Source organism: Mus caroli, unplaced genomic scaffold (genome assembly GCF_978045245.1).
Source record: "Mus caroli unplaced genomic scaffold, Mus_caroli_1 scaffold_10, whole genome shotgun sequence".
In the NCBI taxonomy this organism is placed as follows: Eukaryota; Metazoa; Chordata; class Mammalia; order Rodentia; family Muridae; genus Mus; species Mus caroli.
Window position 1 is genome coordinate 17,943,432 of NW_028227265.1, and position 25,115 is coordinate 17,968,546.

The 25,115-nt window shown below is 46.1% G+C and overlaps 1 protein-coding gene across 8 annotated transcripts in view; it reads left to right on the forward strand.

Moving 5' to 3' along the window:
- Positions 1-603: 603 nt before the first annotated feature.
- Wdr59 (WD repeat domain 59) overlaps positions 604-25,115 on the forward strand; it is a 71,134-nt gene continuing 46,622 nt past the window's right edge. For 4 of the 8 annotated variants that reach the window (XM_085843564.1, XM_085843565.1, XM_085843567.1 and 1 more), the window contains exons 1-6: positions 604-754; positions 16,689-16,738; positions 18,123-18,258; positions 20,041-20,126; positions 21,513-21,593; positions 24,346-24,383. In XM_085843564.1, coding sequence (XP_085699690.1) covers positions 701-754; positions 16,689-16,738; positions 18,123-18,258; positions 20,041-20,126; positions 21,513-21,593; positions 24,346-24,383 — 445 coding nt within the window. In that variant the 5' untranslated portion in view covers positions 604-700. The remainder of the gene's footprint in view (positions 755-16,688; positions 16,739-18,122; positions 18,259-20,040; positions 20,127-21,512; positions 21,594-24,345; positions 24,384-25,115) is intronic. The other 4 variants (XM_085843566.1, XM_029480627.2, XM_029480629.2 and 1 more) reach the window with 2 other exon arrangements.

Here is a 25,115-nt window from a genome sequence, read left to right on the forward strand (position 1 = left end):
ACTATAGCGCACAGTGATGAGAGAAAATGAAAGTAAGGTGTTAGAAAGATTATGAAATTGTTTTTACCTTTAGGGACTTGTTCCCGCCCGCCCCCCCCCCCCCAAAGTGTTGTTCGTGGAGAACCTCAGGAGCTACTTCAGTACTTCAGAGGCACGGATGTACAGCATGAAACGAAAAATTGTGCACTCAGATTTTTCAAAGCCTTGATGGCAAGAATCAGAAAAGGTTTTTTTCCTTTGGTAGGGATGTCGGTTTTGTTTATAGGCTATGTGTAGGAGAATACGGGGATACCAACCAACTACCAGCAAAAATACAGGACAACTGTCATCTGCTCTCTGAACTCAGGTTCTTCCTGGGTAACTGACCCTGTGCTGACATTTGACTACATTTCCCGGCAGAGCTCACGGCAGGGGGCGTGTCGGCAGCCGCGGGTGCCCAGGTGACTCGTACTGATGACGAAATGAAGGGGCGTTCCTGTTTTGGGGGCAGACCTGGTCCGTGGTTGGGGGAGAAAGCAGAAGAGGCGGGGTCAATCATTGGGGTATCCAATGAGTTGTGGTCAAGTGAAAGGGAGAAACTGGGCGTGGCCGGATTTATTAGCAGGCTGTGTGGGGCTTACTAACGCGGGGAGTCTCGGTCTTGGGGTTGGGGTTGGGGGTGGAGGGTCGCCTGCTGGCACCCCACGGTCGGGCTAGTGAGATGGCGGCGCGCTGGAGCAGCGAGAACGTGGTGGTGGAGTTTCGAGATTCTCAGGTGAGCTGTGCGTGAATGGAGCCATCTGGGAATGGAGCCATCTGAGCATGCGCTTTCCGTGGTTTACACCCTTCCCCTCATCCCCCAATCCTCGCGCCCCCCACCCCCCCACACGCCCGCCTTTTCATCCATCCCTTTGCTCAGGGTGGGAAGATGGACGCGGTGCTCACCTGGAGCTGTCAGTCAGGATAGCCTAGGGAAGCTTTGATTACTGGTCAGGACAGTTAGGGCAAAGGTGTGTATGGCCTTTAGGCTTCCAAACAGGCTTATGGTCTTGGGACGCCAAGATAGTGATTGTAAATGCTGAAGGGATTCTGACCTTGTTCAAGGTAGTGAACTGGGGGAGGTGTCCACTCCCTGAGGTAGTCGACTGCACTTGGTGACTTCGGGAAAGTTGCAGAACTTCTCTGAGCCTCAGTTATTTGGACCAAATCTCACCTTGGACCATTTTGGGGGTGAATTTATGAAATACTGTTTTGCGGAGCATCTGTTTCAGCCTAAGTGGTTGCTAAATTGGGAAATACTCTGTCGTTGACAAGATACATGTATTGCTTAGATTGGACACCTATGTAGCCCATCCCTCACATCACTCTCCACGCCTCGGTTTTCTTTTCTTTTTTCTTTTTCTTTTTTTTTTTTTCTTTTTTCTTTCTTTTTTGGTTTTTCGAGACAGGGTTTCTCTGTGTAGTCCTGGTTGGCCTGGAACTCACTCTGTAGACCAGGCTGGCCTTGACCTCAGAAATCCCTCTGCCTCTGCCTCTGCCTCCCAAGTGCTGGGATTAAAGGCAAGTGCCACCACCGCCCGGTTATGCCTCAGTTTTCTTACCTATAGAAGGGAGGTTATTATACTTACAGGAATGGCATGAGAATTTTATGAGGCCACATGTTTAAGATGTATGGCACATGGCAAGCTTCAAAAATTGTTAACATTGGGGGCCTGCAAGGTGGCTGGCAAAGGCACTGCTGCCAGGCTTGCCAACCTGAGTTCAATCCCCAGGACCCACATGTCAGGAAGAACCAGCTGCCATACATTGGTCTCCTTCCTCCATCCGAAAGACTCCGAGAGGAGCCCCTCGCTCAGGCCTCGGGACAATAGCGGACACCCAAGAACTCAGGAGAGACCAAGCTTGATGCAAACCACACGAGACTATTCGAGGAAAGCCAGAGTTCTGGGGACGACTCATATCCCACTCAGGGGTAGAGGAGTTGACCACGAGGGGAAAGGGGTCCCAGTTTTTATAGGCCCTCAGGGGGGGAAGGAGAAGGGGGGAGTAGGGGATTTCCAGATCTAAACAATGTCTATTCTCAAGAAATGAGTATGGGAGGGGTACAAGGAAAGAGTCTGGTACAGGTGTGTTTGCTGGGGAGATTTTCTGACTCTTTCCCAGCAACCAATATCACAAACACCTGGCAATGGGCTTCATCAGTGCGCACACACATGGGTTCAAGGAGTGGCCAGAGCATTGTGCACCTCTATTTTTCTAAATCAGTGAAGCTAGTTCTGCTAACAATGAAATCTATTTTGCCAATTTCAGGACTTCTGTGACCTTTTACATTCTCTCAGGATCTTTCACATCCACATCCCGTGGCACTCGTACACACAGTCAATAAGTGAACAATAAAAAATAAAAACAGTATCTTTTAAAAAACATTAGCATTGAGTGCTTGAAATGTTTCAGGTGTTGGCTTTTGCCAGCAGGCCTGACCACTTGAGTTCTATCCCCAGGACCCACATGGCTGAAGGACCAAACCAGCTCCCACAAGTTAGTCTTAGATCTCCATACATATTGTGTGGCATATCTGCCCACACTCATATACACACAAAATTAATTAAAAAAATAATTTAAAAATTAAAAAAGTTTTTACTGACTGGATATTTTAATCATTTTTCCTTTCTTTAAATTCAAACAAAACATTATTACAGTGAGTGTATGATGTATGTGTGGGTACGTAGAGATCAGAGGACAACATTTGGGAATCTATACTATTTTACTGTGGAACTTAAGCTTAGGTCAACAGCCGTATCTAGCTAGAATCTTTACACTATGGGCCATCTTGAAGGTACCCATGAAAATTTTAGGTGTATGGTTGTTTTGCCTGTTTATATGGGAATCGTTTGCATGTCTAGTGTCTGCTGAGGCCAGATGGAGGCACAGAATCTCCTGGAACTGGAGTTACAGACAGTTGTGACCCTCCATGTGGATGCTAGAAATCTAACCAGTGTGCTCTGGAAGAGGAGGAAGCAGTCTCTTCATCCAGTATCTCCCCCTCCCCCACTTTTTTTTCTTTTGAGACAGGGTATCATATGTAACTCTGGCTGTCCTGGAACTCATTATGTAGACTAGGCAGGCCTCAGACTCAGAGAGATCCTCCTGCCTCTGTCTCCCGAGACCAGGGGTTAGAGGCACAGGCTAGGACTCTTTTGAGACAGGATTTCATGTGTTCCAGGCACACTTTGAACATATTGTGCAGCCGAGGAGATCTTGAGCTTTTGATCCTCTTGCCTTTACCTGCTCAGTGCTGAGGTCTGTGCACCACCACACAGAGTTTTAAGCAGGCTTCAGGGCTTCATGCATGCTACCCAAGTACAATACTAACTGAGCTACATCCCTGTGTTTTTATCATTTTTCTGTATTGTGCCAGTCTTCCATGTGCCAGGCTTCATGCTAGGCAGTCTATCTATGTGTTCTTTTTCTACTTGATGAAAGAGCCATGCAGGCTAAGTAGGTATTACCCTAGCTGGGCCTGGTGGCGCAGGCCTTTAATCCCAGCACTCGGGAGGCAGAGGCAGGCGGATTTCTGAGTTCAAGGCCAGCCTGGTCTACAAAGTGAGTTCCAGGACAGCCAGGGCTATACAGAAAAATCCTGTCTCACACCCCCCCCCCAAAAAAAAGAAAAAAGTAGGCATTACCTTTTTCCACCAAAACAGGAAGCTGGTCCCTGCTTGGCTGATCTTGAGAGAGTTGTCTAAGGCCTCCTGCATGTGGCTGGAGGCACTGGGATTTGTACAGTCTTTGGCCCCAGAGCTCATTACGCTACTTTATCTCTTAATAGCTCATAATGTGTCACACATAGGTTCATAATAAAACATCGTGTCTCACTTTCCTGATACCTAGGACATTTCTTCTCAAGTTTTTTTCATATATTCAACAAATATTTATTGAGTACTTTCTTACATTTTTTGGTTGTAAGCCTAGCCTTTAATGGCTTCGTCATCCCTCCAGCCCTGAATACTTTCTGTGTGTTAGACTTTCATTCACCTGTTTATTTATTTATTCAATAAGGACTTATTTCAGTTTTTGTGTTTTTATGTGTGTGGTGTGCAAATATATGCATATGTATGTTTTTGCATGTGTCTACACATGAGTCTTGGGGTTTCTTTTGCTGTGAGGAGACCATGACCATGACAACTTTTTTTTGTTGTTGTTGTTTTTTTTTGAGACAGGGTTTCTCTGTGTAGCCCTGGCTGTCCTGGAACTCACTTTGTAGACCAGGCTGGCCTCAAACTCAGAAATCTGCCTGCCTCTGCCTCCCCAGTGCTGGGATCAAAGGTGTGCGCCACCACCGCCCGGCTTCATGACAACTCTTATAAAGGAATTTTTGTTTGTTTGTTTGTTTTTGAGACAGGGTTTTTCTGTGTAGCCCTGGCTGTCCTGGAACACACTCTGTAGACCAGGCTGGCCTCAAACTCAGAAATCCACCTGCCTCTGCCTCCCAAGTGCTGGGATTAAAGGTGTGTGCTGCCACTGTCCAAAAGGAAAATATTTAATTGAAAAATTGTAATCAGCTTGCAGTTCAGAGGTTTGGTGCATTACCATCATGGTGGGAAACATGGCAGGCATGGTGCTGAGGAAGGAGCTGCATTCTACATGCAGATCAACCAGCAATAGGAAAAAAACTGGGGGCCACTAGGCATGCTTGAGCTTCTGAGACTTAAAAGCCTGTCCCAATAGTGACACACTTCCTACAACAAGGCCACATCTCCTAATGGCACTACTCCCTTTAAGGGTCAAGCATTGAAACATATGAGACTCTGGGGCTGTCCCTATTCAAACCACATAACACGTGTGGGTGCATGTGCAGGAGGCCCAAGGAATCGTCAGGAATCGTCCTGGCTGCTTTTCTACTTTGTTCATGGAGGCAGAGTCTCTCTGTGAGGCCCAGAGCTTGCCAGTGTGTCTAGTCTTGGTAGCCAACTTGCTCTGAGAAATCCAATTTCTTAGCCTTTCAAGGCTAGAAGTACTGGGAGGCCACTTTGCCCACCCTATATTTATGTGGGTTTTTTTCTTTTTCTTTTTTTTTTTAAAGATTTATTTATTTATTTATTTTATGTATATGAATACACTGTGGCTGTGCAGATGGTTGTGAGCCATCCTGTGGTTGCTGGGAATTCAACTCAGGACCTCTGCTTTCTCTGGCCCCGCTCACTCTGGCCCAAATATTTATTTATTATTATATGTAAGTACACTGTAGCTGTCTTCAGACACACCAGAAGAGGGCATCAGATCTCATTTTGGATGGTTGTGAGCCACCATGTGGTTGCTGGGATTTGAACTCAGGACCTTCAGAAGAGCAGTCAGTGCTCTTAACTGCTGAGGCATCTCTCCAGTCCCTTGTGTGGGTTTCTGGAGATTTGAACTTTGGTCCTCATGGTTGCAAGCTTGTGTTTTAACTGTTGAGCCAGTCCCTTTTAAACGTAAGGATTTATTGTGGTCTTACTAGTGCACATTGTCCCAGGCACAGTGCCCGTATCCAGTTACTTTGCACTTAGGGAAATATAGATTACAGTAAATGGGTAGCTGTGTCTTCTAAAACTCCATCCTGTCTTTTGCCACGAGGGCTGATATGAGGAGCTGTCCACCAGTCTGCTCTGTGGTGCCCTCTGATAAGTAGTCCCCATGGAGAATTTGACCAGCAGCTCTTGGATTAAGGGATCTTGAAACACTTGGGGCTGTCAGCATTGTCAGTGTGAGGTCTGCTTTCCCCAGGGAGGTGCCAGACTCCTAGGGGAGAAGACAGATTGCAGTTACCCTTCTTGTTAATTGCTTTCACTAGGGATCAGGACAGAGCCGAACCAGTATCACATGTCCAAGCCTGCTAATTTGGAAGATGCTAATCTATAAATCTTTTAATTCTCACAGAAACCCAGGCAGTCTCACCCCTATTTCTTTATAGAGATGTAACTGAAAAGACCTGCAGAGAGGGCACTGACACCTACACTGGAGTGCTATGAAGTAGGAGCAAATAATTAAGCCTAAACAGCAGTTGGCATAGCAGGAGAACAAAGTAAACTGGGTAATTTAACTGCCTTGTGGGAGTTTCTGCTTTTCCTTAAGATTTTTCCTTTAGTTGAAAGGGTATATCTATAGTGTGGGTTTGCCTGTTTTGTCTGACGTTGATTGGCAAGAGGCAGAAACCTGTTTTGTTTTTTGTTTGTTTGTTTGTTTGTTTTTGTTTTTCGAGACAGGGTTTCTCTGTATAGCTCTGGCTGTCCTGGAACTCACTTTGTAGACCAGGCTGGCCTCGAACTCAGAAATTCGCCTGCTTCTGCCTCTGCCTCTGCCTCTGCCTCTGCCTCTGCCTCTGCCTCTGCCTCTGCCTCTGCCTCTGCCTCTGCCTCCTCTGCCTCCTCTGCCTCTGCCTCTGCCTCTGCCTCTGCCTCTGCCTCTGCCTATGCCTCTGCCTCTGCCTCTGCCTATGCCTCTGCCTCTCGAGTGCTGGGATTAAAGGCGTGCACCACCATGCCCGGCTAGAAACCTGTTTTATTAGCTTTCTACTACATAGAAAGAAAAAGAAAATCCTTTATGCTGCCTCTCTGAAGAAGATGGTTAGAACAGTAAACTTCTCAAAATGCTCCCCATTCTATTTTATATTCTAGAAAATAATTTCAGCAGTCTGGTGATTTAAATGCAAATGGCTCTCATCGATTCATATATTTTATATGCTTGGTCCCCAGTTGGTGGAGCTGTTTCAGAAGGATTAGGAGGCGTGGCCTCATTGGAGGGGATGTGTCATTGGAGGCCAGCCTTGAAATTTCAAAAGCCCATGCCATTTCCAGTTAACTATCTCTACCTCCTGCTGTGGATTAAGGTGTAAGCTCTCAACTACTGTTGCAGCACCATGCCTGCCTGCCTGCTGCCTGCCTGCCTGCCTGCCTGCTGCCTGCCGCCACATGCAATGATGGTCATGGATCCTCTGACACTCGAAGCTCCAAATGAAATGCTTTTATAAGTTGCCTGGATCGTGGTGTTTGTTGCAGCGATTGAAAAGTAATTAAGACACAGGCCACGGCACTTGCTGCCAAGCTGATGACCTGAGTTTGATCCGCAGGGGCCCCATGGTGGAAGTAGAGAACTGACTCCTGAAAGTTTTCCTCTGACTGCCGTAGGGGCACCATAGCATGCGCTCTGCTATCCTCAGCACACAAACAAATGAATGTAAAATTTATAAATTTTAAAATTGTTTTAGGGTTAGAGATGTAGCTAATGGGAATGCTTGCCTAGCATGCTTGATGTTTTCATTGATTTGTTTGTATTTTACTTACTGCGTATGTAATCCACCTGTCTTTACCTTAGCACTGGGATTACTAAGCATAAGTTCCAATACCTGGCTGTTAAGAAAGCAAAAAAGGCCTAGAGGTCCAAGGTTTGATTTCCAGCACCTGCCATAGCACATGTGTGGTCAGATGACAACTTTTAGGGGTCAGCACTGTCCTTCCATGGTGAGATCTGGGGAACTAACTCAGGTCTTTGGGTTTGCCCCACAAACACTGTCAATATTTGGTTTTTGAGTTTAATGAAGTGTTTCTCGGCTCTTGGTGGGCTTAGCTTGGGGGTGGGTAGTAGGACCGTGGAAATCCAGTGGCCTTCAGAGTCACTTTGGTCTCACAATCACAAAGGACGGTGACCGAGGCCACTAGCAGGGCAAGCAAGCCGAGATCCCCTGATAGTAACAGCTCCCACAGCAGGGAGGAGTCTCGGAAATTACTTGCCGGAGCTGGCTTTCTGCTCTTTTATGTGTTGAGTCTCATTGCTTTAGCCTATATATTGTATATAAATTAGCTGTTGATTTGGGATGAGTCTGGGAACACAGGCACACACACACACACTAGTGCACTTTTGTATGAGTGTGGGTATCTGTGTGTGTGTGTGTGCATATGCATGGAGAGGCCAGTGTCAGCCTTGGCTTTAGTGCTTAGGAACCATTCATTCACCTGTCTTTGTGTCCTTGGTGCTGGGATTATAAGCATTAAAAAAAAAAAAAAAAAAAGGACCAGAGGATTCAGGTTTGATTTCCAATCCAACACCATATGACAGCTCACAAATGTCTATAGCTTCCAGAGGGTTCAATAACTTCTGGCTTCCTTCAGTACTGGGCACACATGTAGTACACAGACATACATATAGGCAAATACACATAAAATAAAATAATAATAAAAAATGTGTGTGTGTGTGTGTGTGTGTGTGTGTGTGTGTGTGTGTGAGAGAGAGAGAGAGAGAGAGAGAGAGAGAATGATAGTGTGCCCACGTGCTTATTCACACATGCTTGTGGGTGCCTGTGAAGGCCAGAAGAGGGTGTCAAGTTTCCTGGATCTAGAGAGTTACAGGAGTTTGTGAGCCATCTGGGAACTGAACTCAGGTTCCCTGGAGGCAGCAAACTCTCTGCTGCTGAGCTATAGCTCCAGCCCCCAATCCCCTGGCTCTGTGTATGTGGGTGCTGAGAATCATACACTGGTCCTGGCGCCTTTGGCAAGCTGCTCACAATTGCCTGTACCTCCAGCTCCAGGGAATGCATGGTCTTTGGTTTCCACGTGCCAGTGCTCACGTACACATGCATGCTTTCCACCAAGAACCACATAATTAAAAGTAAAATAAATCTTCAGGAAACAAGTTTGTTCATTTGAAGTGATTCATTAAGATGTGAGTAGTAAGTCGTAATATCAGATTCTGGGAGGTATCCTGGCAGGAGAGTTAGGAGACTATCTCCAAAAGCAAAACAAAACCCCAACTACAAAACCAAACCCTGAAACCAACACAACAAGAAAACATGAATTAGATCACAGTAGTAAACCACAGCACAGCAGGTGTGAATGACCTGCTTTGTTAAAAGTTTAAATTACAATGCTTAACAGTAGTAAAACAATGCAGTCTAGCACAGAGGTTTGGAGCCAGCATGCTGAGCCAGGATCCCGGAGATGCCTTCTATGGGCCAGGTGACCTCGGCTAACTTACTGCCTGCCTTTCTAAGCTTCAGCTCTTCATCGGTAAGGCAAGGCAAACACTTGGTATCAAGAGCTCCTAGAGCACCCTCAGGATGATGAGTACATTGAAGACTGCAAAGCAAAAATCAAAGAGCAAAGGCAGTAGAGACTGGACTCCCCAGTGACCATTCATGCTGGGGAAACATAGGACATCGATTCTCTCAGTGTCAGTGCCTGAAGTGTTGTTTGGAACCTGGTCGGTTAGGAACTACAGCGTGTACTGAGAGTGCAGACCCCCTTCAGGAGAAAAGCATGCTCAAGTAAACTATTAAAGCATCCCGTGTAGCCACAGGAACCACTGTTAGCAGCTTGTGTGAACACTTACAAAATCCAGGTTCTTAAGACAGCAGCAACCCAGCTCTGCGATTGCAAGGAAGCCTTCAGCAGGCTAGCCTCAGGCCTTAGACCTCACATTCCCCTGTCAGCTCTATTTGTAGACTAGCTGGGAGGGTTAAATGAGGGCATCTGTGCAGAGCATTTAGCACAGTGGCTAAGCATCAGCCTGCTTGATGCCTGTCATTATCGCATTGGAAGTCTGACCTAAGGAAGTAACGAATGGGTTTACAGAAGAGACTTTGAGAGCTGGGATGATCTTTAGGTGATGTCTCATCTACCCTCATATTTTATACATTGGAAGCTGAGTCCTTCAAAGATGAGGCGATTTCCCCAACGATGCTCTCTGTGTGGTGTTTAAGTTTTCAGGAAGGGGAGATGTTCCTGTATTAAAGAGGGAGATTTCCCAAGCGAACACCCCTCTTGCTGTATAAACTGTTTGTAATTCATGTTAGACAATGATTTCAAAGACAGCTTTGGCAGCAATGTCAGCCTCTATAATTTATCTAGAGATAGGATTTGATATGGTATGATTCTTGTTAATATCGGTTGGTTTCAGCTTGTGGCTTCAGGCTGTGAGATCTGATTATGCACTCATTACGGTCCATGCCCAGGCTGGAGACAAACTGGTGTTTGGAGAAATGGCCGAGCTCTGACTTGCACTGATTGGAAGGATAAGCAGACAACAGACTTTGCCTTCCTGCCTTCCTTCTTCTGTCAAGTTTATGTGGCCTAGTCTGGCCTTGAACTCTCGGTTCAGTTGTAGGTGACTTTGAACTCCTGATGTTCCTTGCCTCCACCTTCCAAGTGCTGAGTTTATAGGAATGTATTGTCACGCCCAGCGCAAGATCAGTTTTTGTATTTGTGCTAATATTTAACTGCAAGTCCAAAATGGATTTGTAATACAATCTATCCCGGTATTTGGCTATTACTAAGTACATAATTACCTCTTATCTTTCTAAAAATAAAAATATTACAAAAATATTAAAGCATGAGGTTTTTTTGTTTGTTTGTTTTTGGCAAGCTCTCGCTATTTAGTCTTGACTGGTTTGGAATTTATTATGTAGATCAGGCTGACCTTGAACCCCGGGAGTTCCTCCTGCCTCTGCCTCTGGAGGCTGGGATCACAAGTGTATACCCGGCTTCATGGGCTTTCCTTGCTAACAGATCTCTGAGCTGTAGGGATTAACTGTACATTCGCCTGTTTAAAGCGAACATCTGAAGGAGTTTTAGTCTATGTCCGTCCCCACCATCATTTCTAGAACATACCCTCACCCTGACTTGAAACAGGTTTTTTATTTGTTTGTTTTGAGACAGGATTTCTCTGTGTAGCCCTCTGGAACTCACTCCATAGACCAGGTTGGCCTCAAACTCAGAGAGCTCCTCCTGCCTCTGCCTGCCTCCTAGGTGTTAGGATTGCTCCTTCCTCTTTATAGTTGAGTAACGATCCACTGTATGGGTATCCAGTGCTCATTTCTCTTTATAAGTGAGTCATAGCCCATTATTGCTATACAGCTTCTTATTTATCCATTCATCAGTTGTTGGACATTGTTTCCACTTTTAGGGTTTTATGAGTGATGTTGCTGTGAACACTGATGTATATGTTGTTGTGTAGCATAAGCATTTAAGACCATTTTTAAGTTGCCTTTAATACCAAATAGTCACTAAATTAATATGTTAACGAATAGCATGTGGTAGGCATTATACTAGCAAATTGATTTTTACCCTCAAGAAAATTGCAATCTAATGGAGAAAATGTACTATAACTAAATACCATTATAATATCTCAAGTGCCAAGAAACAGAATCCTAGGTCCTGCAGATGCACAGATGTAGCTAATTCATACTGGGGTGTGAGAGGACGGTCCAGCAAAACCTTAGAAGTGTCTGTACTGAATCCCAAAGGGCGGGGGGTGGGGAGAGGAGGAAGAAGATCTGTGTAATTGCTGTGCAAGCTTCATGAATTGATTTTGGGTCCCTGTGACCTGCATAAAATGGTGGACATGGTGGTGAACCCCAGTGATCCAAATACTGAGGAAGTGGAGATGGGACCATCTTTGGAGCTTGCTGGCTAACCAGCCTAGCCATATTGGTAAGTTCCAGGGTTCCATGAGAAAGTCTGTAAATCAGTCAGTCAATCAAGCAAACAAGCAAGCAATGCAGGAAGACACTCCATGTTGGCCTCTGTCCTTGACACTCAGGGACATGCATGTGCAGTGTACTTACCACACACCACACCCATACACACACACCACAAAGATACAGACACACAAAAAGACAAAGAATTAGCTAGATAAAGGATAGAAGAGTCTTCCAGGCAGAACCAGCCATTGGTATAAAGGTCCTGAGGTGAGAGAGGGAGGAAGGTGGGGGTGGGGTGGCGGGGAGAGGAGGAAGGAGAAAGAGACGTGAGTTTGGAGGGCTGGCAGGAATTCATCTTAAAGAGTTGATAATGGCTGGCATATGGGGGCAGCGTTGGGAGAGGAGAGCTCTGAGATGGGCTGCGGGAATGGACAGGAAGCTCCAAGGTAGTCTGTGAGGCTGCACTCCACTGAGGATGCACTCAGTCCTGCTGACTCTGCAGAGCCATGGCCAGATTTAGCACAGCAGTCTCTGAGATGACAGGGAGCACAGCTGGTGGCAGGCTCCTGGCCTTCCCGGGAAGAAGTGATAACAAGGCAGAGGATGGGAGTGGTTGAGTAGGGGAGACAGGAAGGTCTGTCCAGACTTAGCTGCAGTCTAGTAAAGCTGTATTCCTGGAAGCAGGGCCTTTTAGGTCAGAACGATCATTGATTCTGATCCTGTCTTAATTTCTCTGCTAGGTCACTTTGGTTTTGTTTGTTTCTGTGTTTTTAACTGAATATAGCCCATGTTGGCTTTGAATATATGGTCCTCCTGTTGCAGCCAGCTAAGTGTTAGGATTACAGGTATGCATCACAGTGCCCGGTGTGTGTGTGTGCGCGTGTGCAAAGGTCAGAGAACAGATTAGAAATTGGTTTAAGGCAGTGCCTCTTGTTTTGCCACCACCATAGAAATGCTGGAAGTACAGAGTGTGCTACCATATCTGGCTTTTCACCTGGGTTCTTGGTACCAACTAAGACTGTCAGGATTGTACGGCAAGTGCTTTTGCTTTTCCTTGCTGAGTCATCTCTCTGGCCTTGTTTAAAGATAACTTTCTTTCTTTTTCTTCTTCTTCTTCTTTTTTTTTTTTTTTTTCTGAGACAGGGTTTCTCTGTATAGCCCTGGCTGTCCTGGAACTCACTCTGTAGACCAGGCTGACCTTGAACTCAGAAATTCGCCTGCCTCTGCCTCTCAAGTGCTGGGATTAAAGGCATGTGCCACCACTGCCTGATTTAAGGATGCCTTTTTTCTATGGTTCTTACTTAGTCCCGTGTGTGTGTGTGTGTGTGTGTGTGTGTGTGTGTGTTTAGTGTGTGTGTGTGTTTAGTGTGTGTGTGTGTGTAGTGTGTGTGTGTGTGTAAGTGTGTAGCGGCTGCAGTGCACAGTAGGAGGCCAGGGAGCTTTGTGGATGGAGGCAGTTCTCCCTTCCACTGTGGATTAGGTAGTCAGGCCTGCATGGCAAGCACAGCTACCTGCTCAGCCACTCAGCCACCTCACTCGTCCTCAGTACAAGTTTTAATAGGGGGTACAATTGCTGGTCTATCCATAATTCAAGTTTTAATCGCCGGTCTATCTGTAATCTACAAGCCCCTTCCTTCGGACAGATAGGAAGTTCTACCCGTGTCACTGCAAGTGTTCCCTCTTCCCTTGCCTTGGCGTCTGATAAAACCCTACACCCCGTTCTTTATGTCTCAGCACCTTTTGTTCATTGCCATTTTGTTCACTTAGCACATACATTCATTTATCTCATGTATGGAGCCCTGTCAGCAGTAAGACCCTGGACTGTGGCCCCTGTCCCCTTAGCTCAACCTTTTCTCTGGGCAGATGGCTTCTTGTTTTGGTGAGAGAACGTCCTTCTTTCCACTTCTTCATGGTGGCAACCTAGCATAATCTCCCTATGTTTTCCTACAGACATACTGGCAGCTTTTTTTTTTTTTTTTTAATTAGTGGTTTCTTTTAAAAAGTAACTTTCTGGGCTGGACAGATGGTTCAGTGGATATGGGCGATTGCCACCAAGCTTGGTGACGTGAGTTTATGCCCTGGAACCCATGTGGTAGGAGAAACCCAACCTCTGCAGGTTACCCTCTGACCTACACACACACACACACACACACACACACACACACACACACGCACACACTGTGGCACACATGTATCATCTACCCCCCAATCAATAAATAAATGTAAAAGATCCCTTAATATGGTGATTTACAATATATTTGCAGTCTTGATGCATTTTTGTGTTTTTAAAAATGCTACTAGAAGCATTCCATTGTGTAGATGCTAGAGTTGTAAGTAAACAGCTCTGTCCAGAAAGCATTTGCTGGCTTTGGGGGTAGATACCAGAGGCAGAGCTCCTGAGACAAAAGGCACGGCACTTTTGGACTGTTGCCAGATTGTCTTTTCTTAGTGCTCCGTTACTGTATGCCTCACACTACAAATTTAGCAACTTAAAACAATAACCATCTCTTAGCTCAGATTTCTGTGGGTCAGACATCCAGGCACTGCATGGCTGGTTTCTTTGTTCAGTGCCTCATTGCCAAAATCAAGGCATCTCTGAGCCGTGTTTCTACTTGGAGGCTTCACCTCAGAGGAATCCATTTCCAAGCTTGTTCAGGTGGATTTCAATATCCAGTTTCTAGGGGCTAGGACAGAAATTCCTGCCTTCTTACTTGCTCCCAGCTCCCAGAGGTCACCGTCAGGTTCTTCCCTGGGACCCCTTCATCTGTCTTTCATAGGTGGCATGGGAATCCCATCTCCTCTCTAGGTTAACTGGCCGGTGTGATTAACTCTCTCAGTTGCTGCCTCCCAAATAGAAGGTCTATACTCACTAAACAACACTCCTACAACTTTGTCAGCCTCTGCTTTGTCTCTGTGAGCTCTCCTGCTGTATGTGTGTCAACCTTTTGTGTTGGCTGTTGTTGCTGTAATAAGATACTGTAACTAAAGAGAGGGTTTAATTGGGCTGTGGTTCTAGAGGGAGAGTCCATAATGGCAGGGGAAGCTGAGAGATCACATGCCAACCACACACAGGGAACACAGGGAGAGCTAGAAGTAGGGTAAAGCAGGAAAGCCTGCTTCCCATGGCTTCCTCCAGCACCTCCTGAAGCATCCATAACATTACCCACCCACAGGGGAACAAGGGTTTGAACACACAAACTGATGGGACATTTTCGAGCCTCCACACAAGCCTTAAGTGGAACCATCTTGTACTAGTGTCTCGTTGGGTGTGTTTCTCTTGGTGCAGTCCTAAGAATCATTCCTGTTGTAGCATCTATCAGAATTTCTATTTTTAAAAGCTGAAGAATAATCTACTGTGATGGTGACTACTTTTCTTTAATCTTCCATTCATCCCCTGATGGATACTTGGGCTCCTTATTCATGTCAGTAAACCACTGGCCACACTAGAGGAGTATTTTATTAATTAGCCTTGTGTAGCAGGCACAAGGGGTATGCATCAAGAACCCAGAATCTTGGGGCTATGGTCAGATCCTCCATGAGATGCCCTCTAGAAAGATGCTGCTCCCTGTTGGAGAAGCCATCTTGTTCTCTTTACAGCATTAATCTGTACATTACACAGACGGGTTCTAGAGCTGGTATGGCGCCAAGCTTGCCCATGCAGCTAGGGTTCCCTCTGCTCAGGATTCTAGGGCATTATGAAGGATGTTCTATCCACTTTTCACCCTCTGGGCGAACAGTCTGGCTTCATGTCTCCAGGACTAGGGATGACATGGTTTTTGAGTGGTAGATATGTGTGAGAAAACCATTAGTGAAGCCAATGGGGGTGGGGTTGGTGCTGCCATTCATAGGTTATGATTGTGGCAGCATTCACAAAGTGAGTTCTTCTAGCATGCTCTCTTGGAAAGAACTGAGAGCATTTAGTGACCAAACAGATGATACAGGAATGAGAGGGTAAGGCTATAACTGCCGGATTCAGGCAGCCACATGCCGTACCTTCATTAGCCTTGGTCCAGACTTGGAGATGAGGCTCTGAGTCATGACATTGATGCTCACTAGGATCTGCGAGATGGAATTTCAGACTGAATGTGGATGGGACACATTAGTAACAATATTACCTTGGAGGATAGTGAGGTGCAGGGGTCCGTGTGACAATGTGCTCAAAGTACATTGTGAACTTGCATAACAATAGCTTCATGTAACCCTTTAATAAACAATGGCTAAAATTTTTTTTTTTTTTTTTTTTTGTGGTTTTTCGAGACAGGGTTTCTCTGTGTAGCTCTGGCTGTCCTGGAACTCACTTTGTAGACCAGGCTGGCCTCGAACTCAGAAATCCGCCTGCCTCTGCCTCCCGAGTGCTGGGATTAAAGGTGTGTGCCACCACGCCCGGCTTCAATGGCTAAAATATTAAGAATAAAACCTTGGATCCAATAGGGATGGTATTTGAGAAATATGCCATATGGCTTCAAGAAGGTCCCATGTGCTGTGGAAAGAAATGGGTGTTCTATGGGTATGTAGGTAGCAATGTTCCAGGTTAGCTTCTGGAGGAGAAGGTCTTGTTAGTAGCTGTTTCTTGCTCTGTGCTAGTCAGATTCTCTGAGGGCTCTAGAACATCTTTCTTCTCAACTTAGAATATGCTGTCTTGGTTGTGTATAGTCCTGGTGTATGTGTGTGAGTGTGTGTGTGTGTGTGTGTGTGTGTGTGTGTGTGTGTGTGTGAAACAGAAGCAATCATTTGTCAAAGTGAATGTAAGATGTGGATGGGAGCCGGGTGTGGTGGTGCACACCTTTAATTCCAGTACTTGGGAGGCAGAGGCAGGAGGATTTCTGAGTTGGAGGCCAGCCTGGTCTACAGAGTGAGTTCCAGGACAGCCAGGGCTACACAGAGAAACCCTGTCTCGAAAACAAACAAACAAACAAAAAAGATCTGGGTGGGAACTAAAAGAGCAATGGTTCGCAACCCTTTGGCAAACTTCTATCTCCAAAAACATACTACAATTCATTAACAGTAGCAAAATTATAGATATGAAGTACTAATGCAGTAATTTTATGGTTGGGGGGATCACCACAGCTGAGGAACTATATTAAAGGGTCACAGCGTTAAGAAGGCTGAGAGCCACTGGAAAGTGCAGAACACTAACACCTGAGGATGGATTATTGTCAGCCAAGGACTTCCTGAGAAACAGGAAGAAGAATCAAAGGTAGGTCTGTCTTCTGCCCTGGTTATTTTGTCAGTAGAACTAAAACTGTGTTCCTTCTCACAGGCGACTGCCATGTCTGTGGACTGTCTTGGGCAGCATGCAGTGCTTTCTGGGTAAGTGAGCTTTTGGAGTTTGTCTCCAACAAGTTCTGGGGAACAAAGTATAAATAAGTTCCTGGGAAATCAAAAACTATCTTTATGTATGAGGACAATCTGAGGCTTTAGTATTCATATCCTAAGGACCACAAGGGCACTTGCAGGGGTTATTTGAGGTTTTGTTTGGTCTTGTTTTTGTTTTGTCTCTCATAGGTAAGCAGTGAACTCACATTTTAGTGATTTGTAGTTTGGCCTTGAGTTGACAGTGTTCTTGTCACCACACTGTCTCACTGAGGAATCGGTCTAGTATGGTTAGAGAGGTGGTTGGGGCGGGTTGAGGGGATCTGGGCTCTCTGGACACTTATTCAGTTTACCTAACTGGGCTTTGGTTTGTTTTTTTTTTTCCTGAAAGAATTAAAAAAATGATTGTGTGTGTGTGTGTAACCTCAGGTGTCATTCCTCAGTCACGGTCTACTTTGTTCACTTTTGAGGTAGGTTTTCTTGTTGGTCTGGAACTCACAGATAACACAAGCCTGGCTGAGCAGCCAGCTCCAGAGAGCTATCTGTCTCCTCTTCCCCAGGAATGAAATTACTGCAGGGATGTTAATTCATTGACCAAGCAAGGTTTCTTTCTTAAAAATTATGTAGCATTCTTTTTTTTTTTTTTTTTTTTTTTTTTGAGACCGGGTTTCTCTGTGTAGCCCAGGCTGTCCTGGCACTCACTCTGTAGACCAGGCTGGCTATTGATTGACACTGTAAACTTGCTATTGACATCTTTACTATGTTACTTTAATTGTTATGCCTTTTTCTTGGGTCATCAGTTCTTCCAGATAGATCTGGTTTTCATTTCCAAGTAGTAGACTTGCAGAGGAATTTGAGATTTTTCTGCAGGATTTCGGTCCAGTAACAAGAATGTTTAACACATTTATTGACTGTAAAGCTCTGTGCCTGGTAATACCGGGCTTATAAAGATATTTTAGACATCGTGTAGTTTCCAGACCTACAGGTGAATTGAGACAAGAGCCTTAGCATTTGGTAGACTTCTTATAGAGAAAACACAGTTGAAATGCAGCTCCTGCAGTGGGATTAATATGGATCTCAGCCATGGGCACTGAGAAAGGCTGGGGGAGGAGCTGAGCTCAGAGGGACCAGACACACTCTGATGCATGGATGTGGGAGTGAAGGCCAACCATAGAAGTAGCTGTCACAGAGACACTGTCCCCTTTGCGTAACCATCAGCTTGGGTGGCACTTGCCACCTGTGTGCCTTTGACAATAGATTATTGTCATGTGCTAGTAACTGAGAGTTTGGGGCAAGCTGTATGCAATTCTGGATGTGCTTTTCTAGCGCCATGTGCATGCTCTTACATTGCTGTAAGGCTATAACACTGATGTCCTTCTAGCCGAAGATTCCTGTACATCGTCAATCTAGATGCCCCTTTTGAAGGTCACCGGAAGATCTCCCGCCAGAGCAAATGGGACATTGGAGCTGTGCAGTGGAACCCTCATGACAGCTTTGCACACTATTTTGCAGCTTCGGTGAGTTCATTTAAGGAGTACCATTGAGAGCTGGCAAGTCTTTGTCCTGTACAAAGAAGAGAGTGTAGTCGTCACTGCTCAGTAAAAGGGGAAAAAGAGGTTTATGGAGCTGGAGAGATGACTTAGTGGTTAAGATCACTGGAATGATGACCTTCCAGAGGACCTGGGTTCGATTCCCAGCACCTACATGGTGGCTCCTGACTGTAACTTGAGTTCTAGGAGCTCTGACGCCCTCATCTAGCCTCCATGGGTACCAAGCATGAGCTTACTGCATAGATAACACAAAGGCTAAACACCCTCCCCCAATAAAAATACAAAAGGAGGTTTGCCCTGCAGGTTTGTATGTATAAGTAATTTGCTGCTGGCCCCTGGTCTGTGTCAGACTTTGTGTTTCTAGGGAGTGAATCCAAATATTTAATGAGAAGCAAGTGGATGCCTTCATTTCTGTGTATAGTGAGTTACCTTCCTTAGCGACAGTGTAACTAGCCAGGGATTGCATGGCAGATGACTTAAATATACTCCAAGGAGGAGGAATGGGAGCTGGTCCGAGCTGGCCTTCTTTTCCTTCAGAGGGGTCAAACACCTCATCCATCAGCAGCTAGAAGAGATGCTTCAGCAGTTAAGAGCAAGTACTGTCCTTTCAGAGGACTTGAGTTCAGTGCCTAACACCCACCTTGGGGGCTCGCAGCTGCCTGTAACTAGCTCCAGGGGACTTCTGGCCTCTCTGGCTTGCGTGGGTACCTGTACTCACATGCACATCCCCCTTCCCCACAGACAGATAATTAAAAAGAAATAAAACAAAAAATGTCTCATTCTTTCCAAGGATGGGATTCTTTCCTAATTGGAGTTCATTAGCTTGGTTAACCTCTGCAGGTTTTGAGTGCCTATTTGTAAGTTCCCCAGGATTATACCTAGCTTTGTTTTGTTTTCTGAGAAACTTACCACTCTCCAAAAAGATTTTGGGTCATGTCATCTCTGGCACCTTTCTCCAGATCCTTTGCCACCATTCTTTTCTCTATAACAGTGGCTTTCAACCTGCCTGATGCTGCGCCCCTTTAACATAGTTCCTCATGTTGTGGTGACCCCCAACCATAAAATTATTTTTGCTGCTATTTCATAGCTATAGTTTTGCTACTCTTATGAACCACAACGTAAATATCTAATATGCAGATAGTCAACCCCTGTGAAAGGGTTATTTGACCCCCAAAGGGGGTCACAACCCACAGATTGATAACCACTCCCCCAGAGCAACTGTAGATTTCTGTGCCTGACCCCTTATGAGTACTATTGTGTGTGTGTGTCATGTGGATATGTGTTCCTGCTCATGTGTGCGCGTGCGTATGTGTGTATCCGTGTGCACGTGTTTGCATGTGCACATACATGTATGTAGAGGCCAGAAGTCCTTGTGGGATGTCTTTCTTGACCATTCTCCACCATATTCTTTGAGGCAGGATCTCTTACTGAACCTGGAACTCACTAATTTGGCTCAGCTGGGTGGCCAGTAACCCCCAGAGTTTCTCCTCTCTCCATGTCCCCAGTGCAGAAATTCTGTTCCCAGCTTTTCATATGGATGCTGGGCATCAGACTCAGGCTCTTATGCTCGCTGACTAAGCTGTGTTCCAGTACTTAATGGACTGGTTTTTTAAAAGCTGAACCCAGAGCATCTGCCATAAAGTCAGCTCCTGTATGACCTCACCTCCTTTACCTTAGGCAGTTAGGAGAGCTAAGACCCCAGGTATGTGCCGAGCCACTCACTGTCTTCTCGTCCTCGCTTCCTCTCAGAGTAATCAACGGGTCGACCTTTATAAGTGGAAAGATGGCAGCGGGGAAGTTGGCACAACTTTACAGGGGCACACTCGAGTTATCAGGTAGGCATTGCCCCTGGGCAGCTCCTTGGCCTGTCTCACTTCGTCACAGTCCTTTGATGAATGAAAGGAAGACGCCAGCCTCTTCACATGCTTGACCTGCTGTATCGCCTTTGCCCTGAGTAGCCAGCAGGGCTCAGACTTCCAGGCAAAGTGCCTACAGATAACTGAGAGCACAGCCACTTAAAATTTAGGAAGTATAACTTGGCTACAGCCTAGACCAAAGTACAGGGTCAGGGCTGAGTTTTGCTGCAGGAAGGAGTTGTTGTTATGAAACAATCTCCCTATTTGGTGTCCGTAGTGGCCAGCATGCCAAGACACACAGGCAGCAGCCATGGGTGGAGCCTCAGGGGGCTCCTGCTTCAGAGCTGCCTCCACGAGGGGCTTGCTTTCCAGAGAGTTCCTTGATCCTCTTTTCTACAGGGTTGCTGTTTCCTTCTCCTGGAGAGTACTAGCAGGGAGTGTGGGGCTGGGGGAGATGACCTGGAAATGATAGGAAAAGTTAGTCATCTGACCTGGAAGTGATAGGAAAAGTTAGATACACAGTGTGTGTACACAATGTGTATACACAGTGTCTGAGGATTGCTGCCTTTCCTAGGACTGAGGGTAACAGGCAGGAAGGAACAGTTTTGTCACTGCTTAAGGTTTACCCAAGGCTCCCGTGGTTGGTAACTCAGAGATCACGCTATGCTTCCTTTTTGTTTTGTCTGTTTATTCAGAGACAGGGGAGAAGGAGAGAGTAGGGAGTGGAAGAGTGGGATTTGTTAGGGGAGGGGAGGAGCTTATGTTTTGTTTGCTGTTGTTTTTAAGGCTTAAGGGCAATTTAATAGAGTTGCAAAGAAAAGCTCCAGGGTTAGGTTAGCCACGATCTCACAGCCTCCAGGAGGAGGAAGGTGGAGAAGAGGACAAGGCCAGGCAGTTTAGGTCAAACCTGTGTGGAGGGTCAGCCACGTTTGTGGGGAGGGGAACTTTAGAGAAAGCATGCTTAGAAAGAGATAGAAAAAAAAAAAAAGAAAAGAAAAGGAAGCTGTGCTTTTATGGGTCAGGACTCAGAAAAAGGGCAGGATGGCCAGGAGCTTGCTGCAGCATCCTCCTGCTGCGGCCCTGCGGTGTCTGCAGCATCCGCCTCCGTGCATGTTGTGAGGTGAATGCCCCATGTGTTTTCAAGAGTAGACAGGATTATGGCCAGCAGTTCTAGGGAGACGGACCTGAGTTTCCTTCCCAGCTCGGTTAACTCTTGTTCTTTCGCACAGAGCTTCAGTGCCTTGCCCTGAGCCGTGTTAGGAGGCATACTTTGAAGACATGAAACCATTAGAAACGGAATTTGTTAGTGCTTTTGAATATGACATTGATGTTCTGTCTTTCTGTTGTTCTGTTTGTCTCTGTCAGCGACTTGGACTGGGCAGTGTTTGAGCCAGATCTCCTGGTCACCAGCTCTGTGGACACCTACATCTACATCTGGGATATTAAGTAAGAACAATGAGAGGCCATAGCCTTTTGGTGGAGCACTGAGAACTTTGTTAGAGCTTAAGCGTCTTAGTTTGGTTCCCATGGATGCAGATCCTAGACCAGGCTGTGAGAGCAGGTATAGTAAGAGGTAAGAGAAGAGCTGCCAGGGATAAAGAAGACAGACAAGCCGGGCATGGTGGTGCACGCCTTTAATCCCAGCACTCGGGAGGCAGAGGCAGGCGGATTTCTGAGTTCGAGGCCAGCCTGGTCTACAAAGTGAGTTCCAGGACAGCCAGGGCTACACAGAGAAACCCTGTCTCGAAAAACCAAAAAAAAAAAAAAAAAGAGAAGACAGACAGTTATGGACGGCCACGAGGAAACTCCTTCCTCAGCTGTGACCCGAGGAGGGCCTGGGGAACAGGGGACTGCAGTCAGAGCTGATGGCTGCCCCCAGAAGTCTGAATGCCTTGACTCTTTAGGCTTGCCAGGGTTCTGGAAAGCAATCTTCAGAGACCAGACGCTTTGGCAAAGCAGCACAGATGCTGGCATTTGCGAGTTGAGCTGGTCTGCAGAGGGGGCAAGTGATGAGTTGCTAAGACATCTGCTTAGCTCTTATGGCTCTGTGAGGCTTCTGTTCCCCGTCTGTCTGGGGTGGGACGGGGTAGGGAAGCCAATGGCCTCATCATATGGTTGTACCTCATGAAGTAAAGCCAAAGGAGCTCCCGGCCTGAGGCCTGCCGTGCCCAGGAGCAGCTCTTTTGCTGATGGTCAGAGCTGGTCATTCCGAGTGGGCCCCCTGTGTACTGGAGGCCCCGTGGCTGCCAGGTCACTATCTCCCACATGGCAGGGACTTTTATCGTTTTACCCCACCAGCTGGGAGTGTAGACAGGTGACAAGCCAGAGATGGAGGGGGACAGACTGTTCAAACCAGCAACAGTGGTCTGAGGCAGTAAGGTGTGTGTATCTAACCTGACCAAATATGGCCACCTTACCTGCAGACCAGCTCTTAAGTCTATGGGTCTCAGGACAACACCTGAGGAGAATCATGGCGTTCTGAAGTAGAAGAGGGGAGCCTTCAGCAAATGGAGAGTCCTCAGGGAGCCAAGCAAGGGCCAGGACTGGGGAGTACCGCTCATGTACATGCAGCAGCAAGTGCTTTCATCATTCAGACACCGAATTAGCCCAGCGTGGCGGCACACGCCTTTAATGCTAGCACTTGGGACGCAGAGGCAGGTGGATCTCTGAGTTTGTCGCTAACCTGGTTTACAGAGTGAACCCCAGGACACCCAGGGCCACACAGAGAAACCCTGTCTTAAAAACAAAAACAAAAAACAAAAAACAACAAAAAAAAGAAAGAATAGAAGAAGAAAATTTAAGGAAAAAAAAGAGAAAAGACCCTGAAGACCCTGAGTTGGCATTATTTAAGATACACTTGAAGACCCAGAATTGGCGTTATTATTTAAGATACGCCTGAAGACCCTGAATTGGCGTTATTATTTAAGATACGCCTGAAGACCCTGAATTGGCGTTATTATTTAAGATACGCCTGAAGACCCTGAATTGGCATTATTTAAGATACGCCTGAAGTGGTGAGGCTGTTAGAACACAAAATTGGCAACAAGAAAAGATTTTTTTTCTTAAGATTTATTTTATTTATTTAAGTACACTGTAGCTGTCCTCAGACACACCAGAAGAGGGCATTCCATTATGGATGGCCGTGAGCCACCATGTGGTTGCTGGGATTTGAACTCAGGACCTCTGGAAGAGCAGAGGGTGCTCTTAACTGCTGAGCCATCTCTCCAGCCCCAAGAAAAGATTTTTGAACATTCAGTGACCTAAAAATTAATTCAAAATCAACCACAGAATGAATCTGAGGTGTTTTGATTTTACACCTGTTTTATAAACCCGTGAGCCCCAGGGTTACATAAAAATGTCTTAGTTGAAAATGGAATGTTAATTTGGGAAGTTTAAGAAACAATAAATAGTGAGCTTCCTTAATAACCAGGGCGCCACCTGCTTCTCTCATGTGTCTCTGTGGAAGTTACCCCCTCTGACTCTGCAGTCAACTGTTGCACTGTTTTGTATCCAGAGTAATTATTCTTCACTAAAAATTGCAATGTCATATGTTTGTAACTACATTATCTTGTCTGCAAAGCTTTGTCTTACAAATTGTAAACTTTACACCTTAAACAACCCCCCTTTCCCTGCAGCACTTGGAACGAAGCACTCAGCTCTTGCCAGCTGCAGTTCCAGTTTCTTTCTAATGGGTCTGACCACCTCAGCTACCTCCTATAAGAAGGTAGTTCTTATAAGGAGGGATTCTGATTCTCTTTTTGAGGCAAGGTCTCACTCTTCATTATGGCTGGTTTGGAACTTGCTATGTTGACCAAGGTAGCCTGGAAATGACAGAGATCTACCTGCCTCTGCCTCCTGAGTATTGCTTGGGCTTAAAGGTGGGGACCCATGGCCAGCACAGGGTTCTGACTCTTATGGTTTCCTCTCCTGTCAGATATCACACATGGGCTACCTGGGTTGTGATGAACGTTGTAATTTGTTTCTGTGGATCCACTCAAATGATTTGAAACCCAGGCTTTCTTATCTGAAGCGTTGGACAAACAGATCTCTCTTTACACATTATTTTACGGTTCTTAAAGCACTGTAAAGTCTAAATGTCCCTAGAATAGAGTACCAGAGTGTGAGCAGACAGTGGAGCGTGCTGTCTGGCTCTTGGTACATGATGATGAGCATTTGAGTTCTGCTTTCTCTGTTTCAGAGACACAAGGAAACCTACTGTTGCACTGTCGGCTGTAGGTGAGTGTGTGCACCCTGGCTTGTCCTCCCCAGTTCCTTCCTGTTCATCCTTCGCACAACTCTTGACTGCCCACAGTCCATGCTCCATGGTGGCTAAGTCCCATGGTGCCAGATGCTTGCTTCAGGCTGACCTGACTCTGCTCCAAGCTTCTCACCATTAGCTTCAATAGTTGTTACCATATGTTCCATTTTGTTTCACCCTCATTCCCTTTGTGATTATTTTGAAGCTAAATATGGGTATTATAGTACTTATCCCATGTTTTATTATGCATTACACATACGTACACATACACTCGTATGGAATCTCTGAAGGCTGGAAAGATGGCTCAGTTGGCAGAGTGCTTGCCTTCCAAGCGTGGACACCCCAGTTTTGATCCCCAGCACTCATGTAAAATAAGCCAGGTGTGATGGTGCGTACTTCCTGTCCCAGATCTAGAGAGGGAGAGACAGGAGGGTCCCTGGGGCTCACAGGCCAGCCACCCAGCCTAATTGGTGAGCTTAGGCCAGTTCTTGTTATCCCAAGTCCATGTGCTCAGAGCCAGTGGCCAAAACTACCTGTGCTGATGGGGAGATGACAGTCAAGAGGGATGTGTAGAGCGGGGCATGGTGATGCACAGAAGCACGCGGAACTCTGTGGGTTCAAGGCCAGCCAGGTCTGCATAGTGAGATCTTGTCTCAAACAAGAAAAACAAAAGGAATAGGGTACAGAGCGTGTGGTCAAAACTGCCTAAC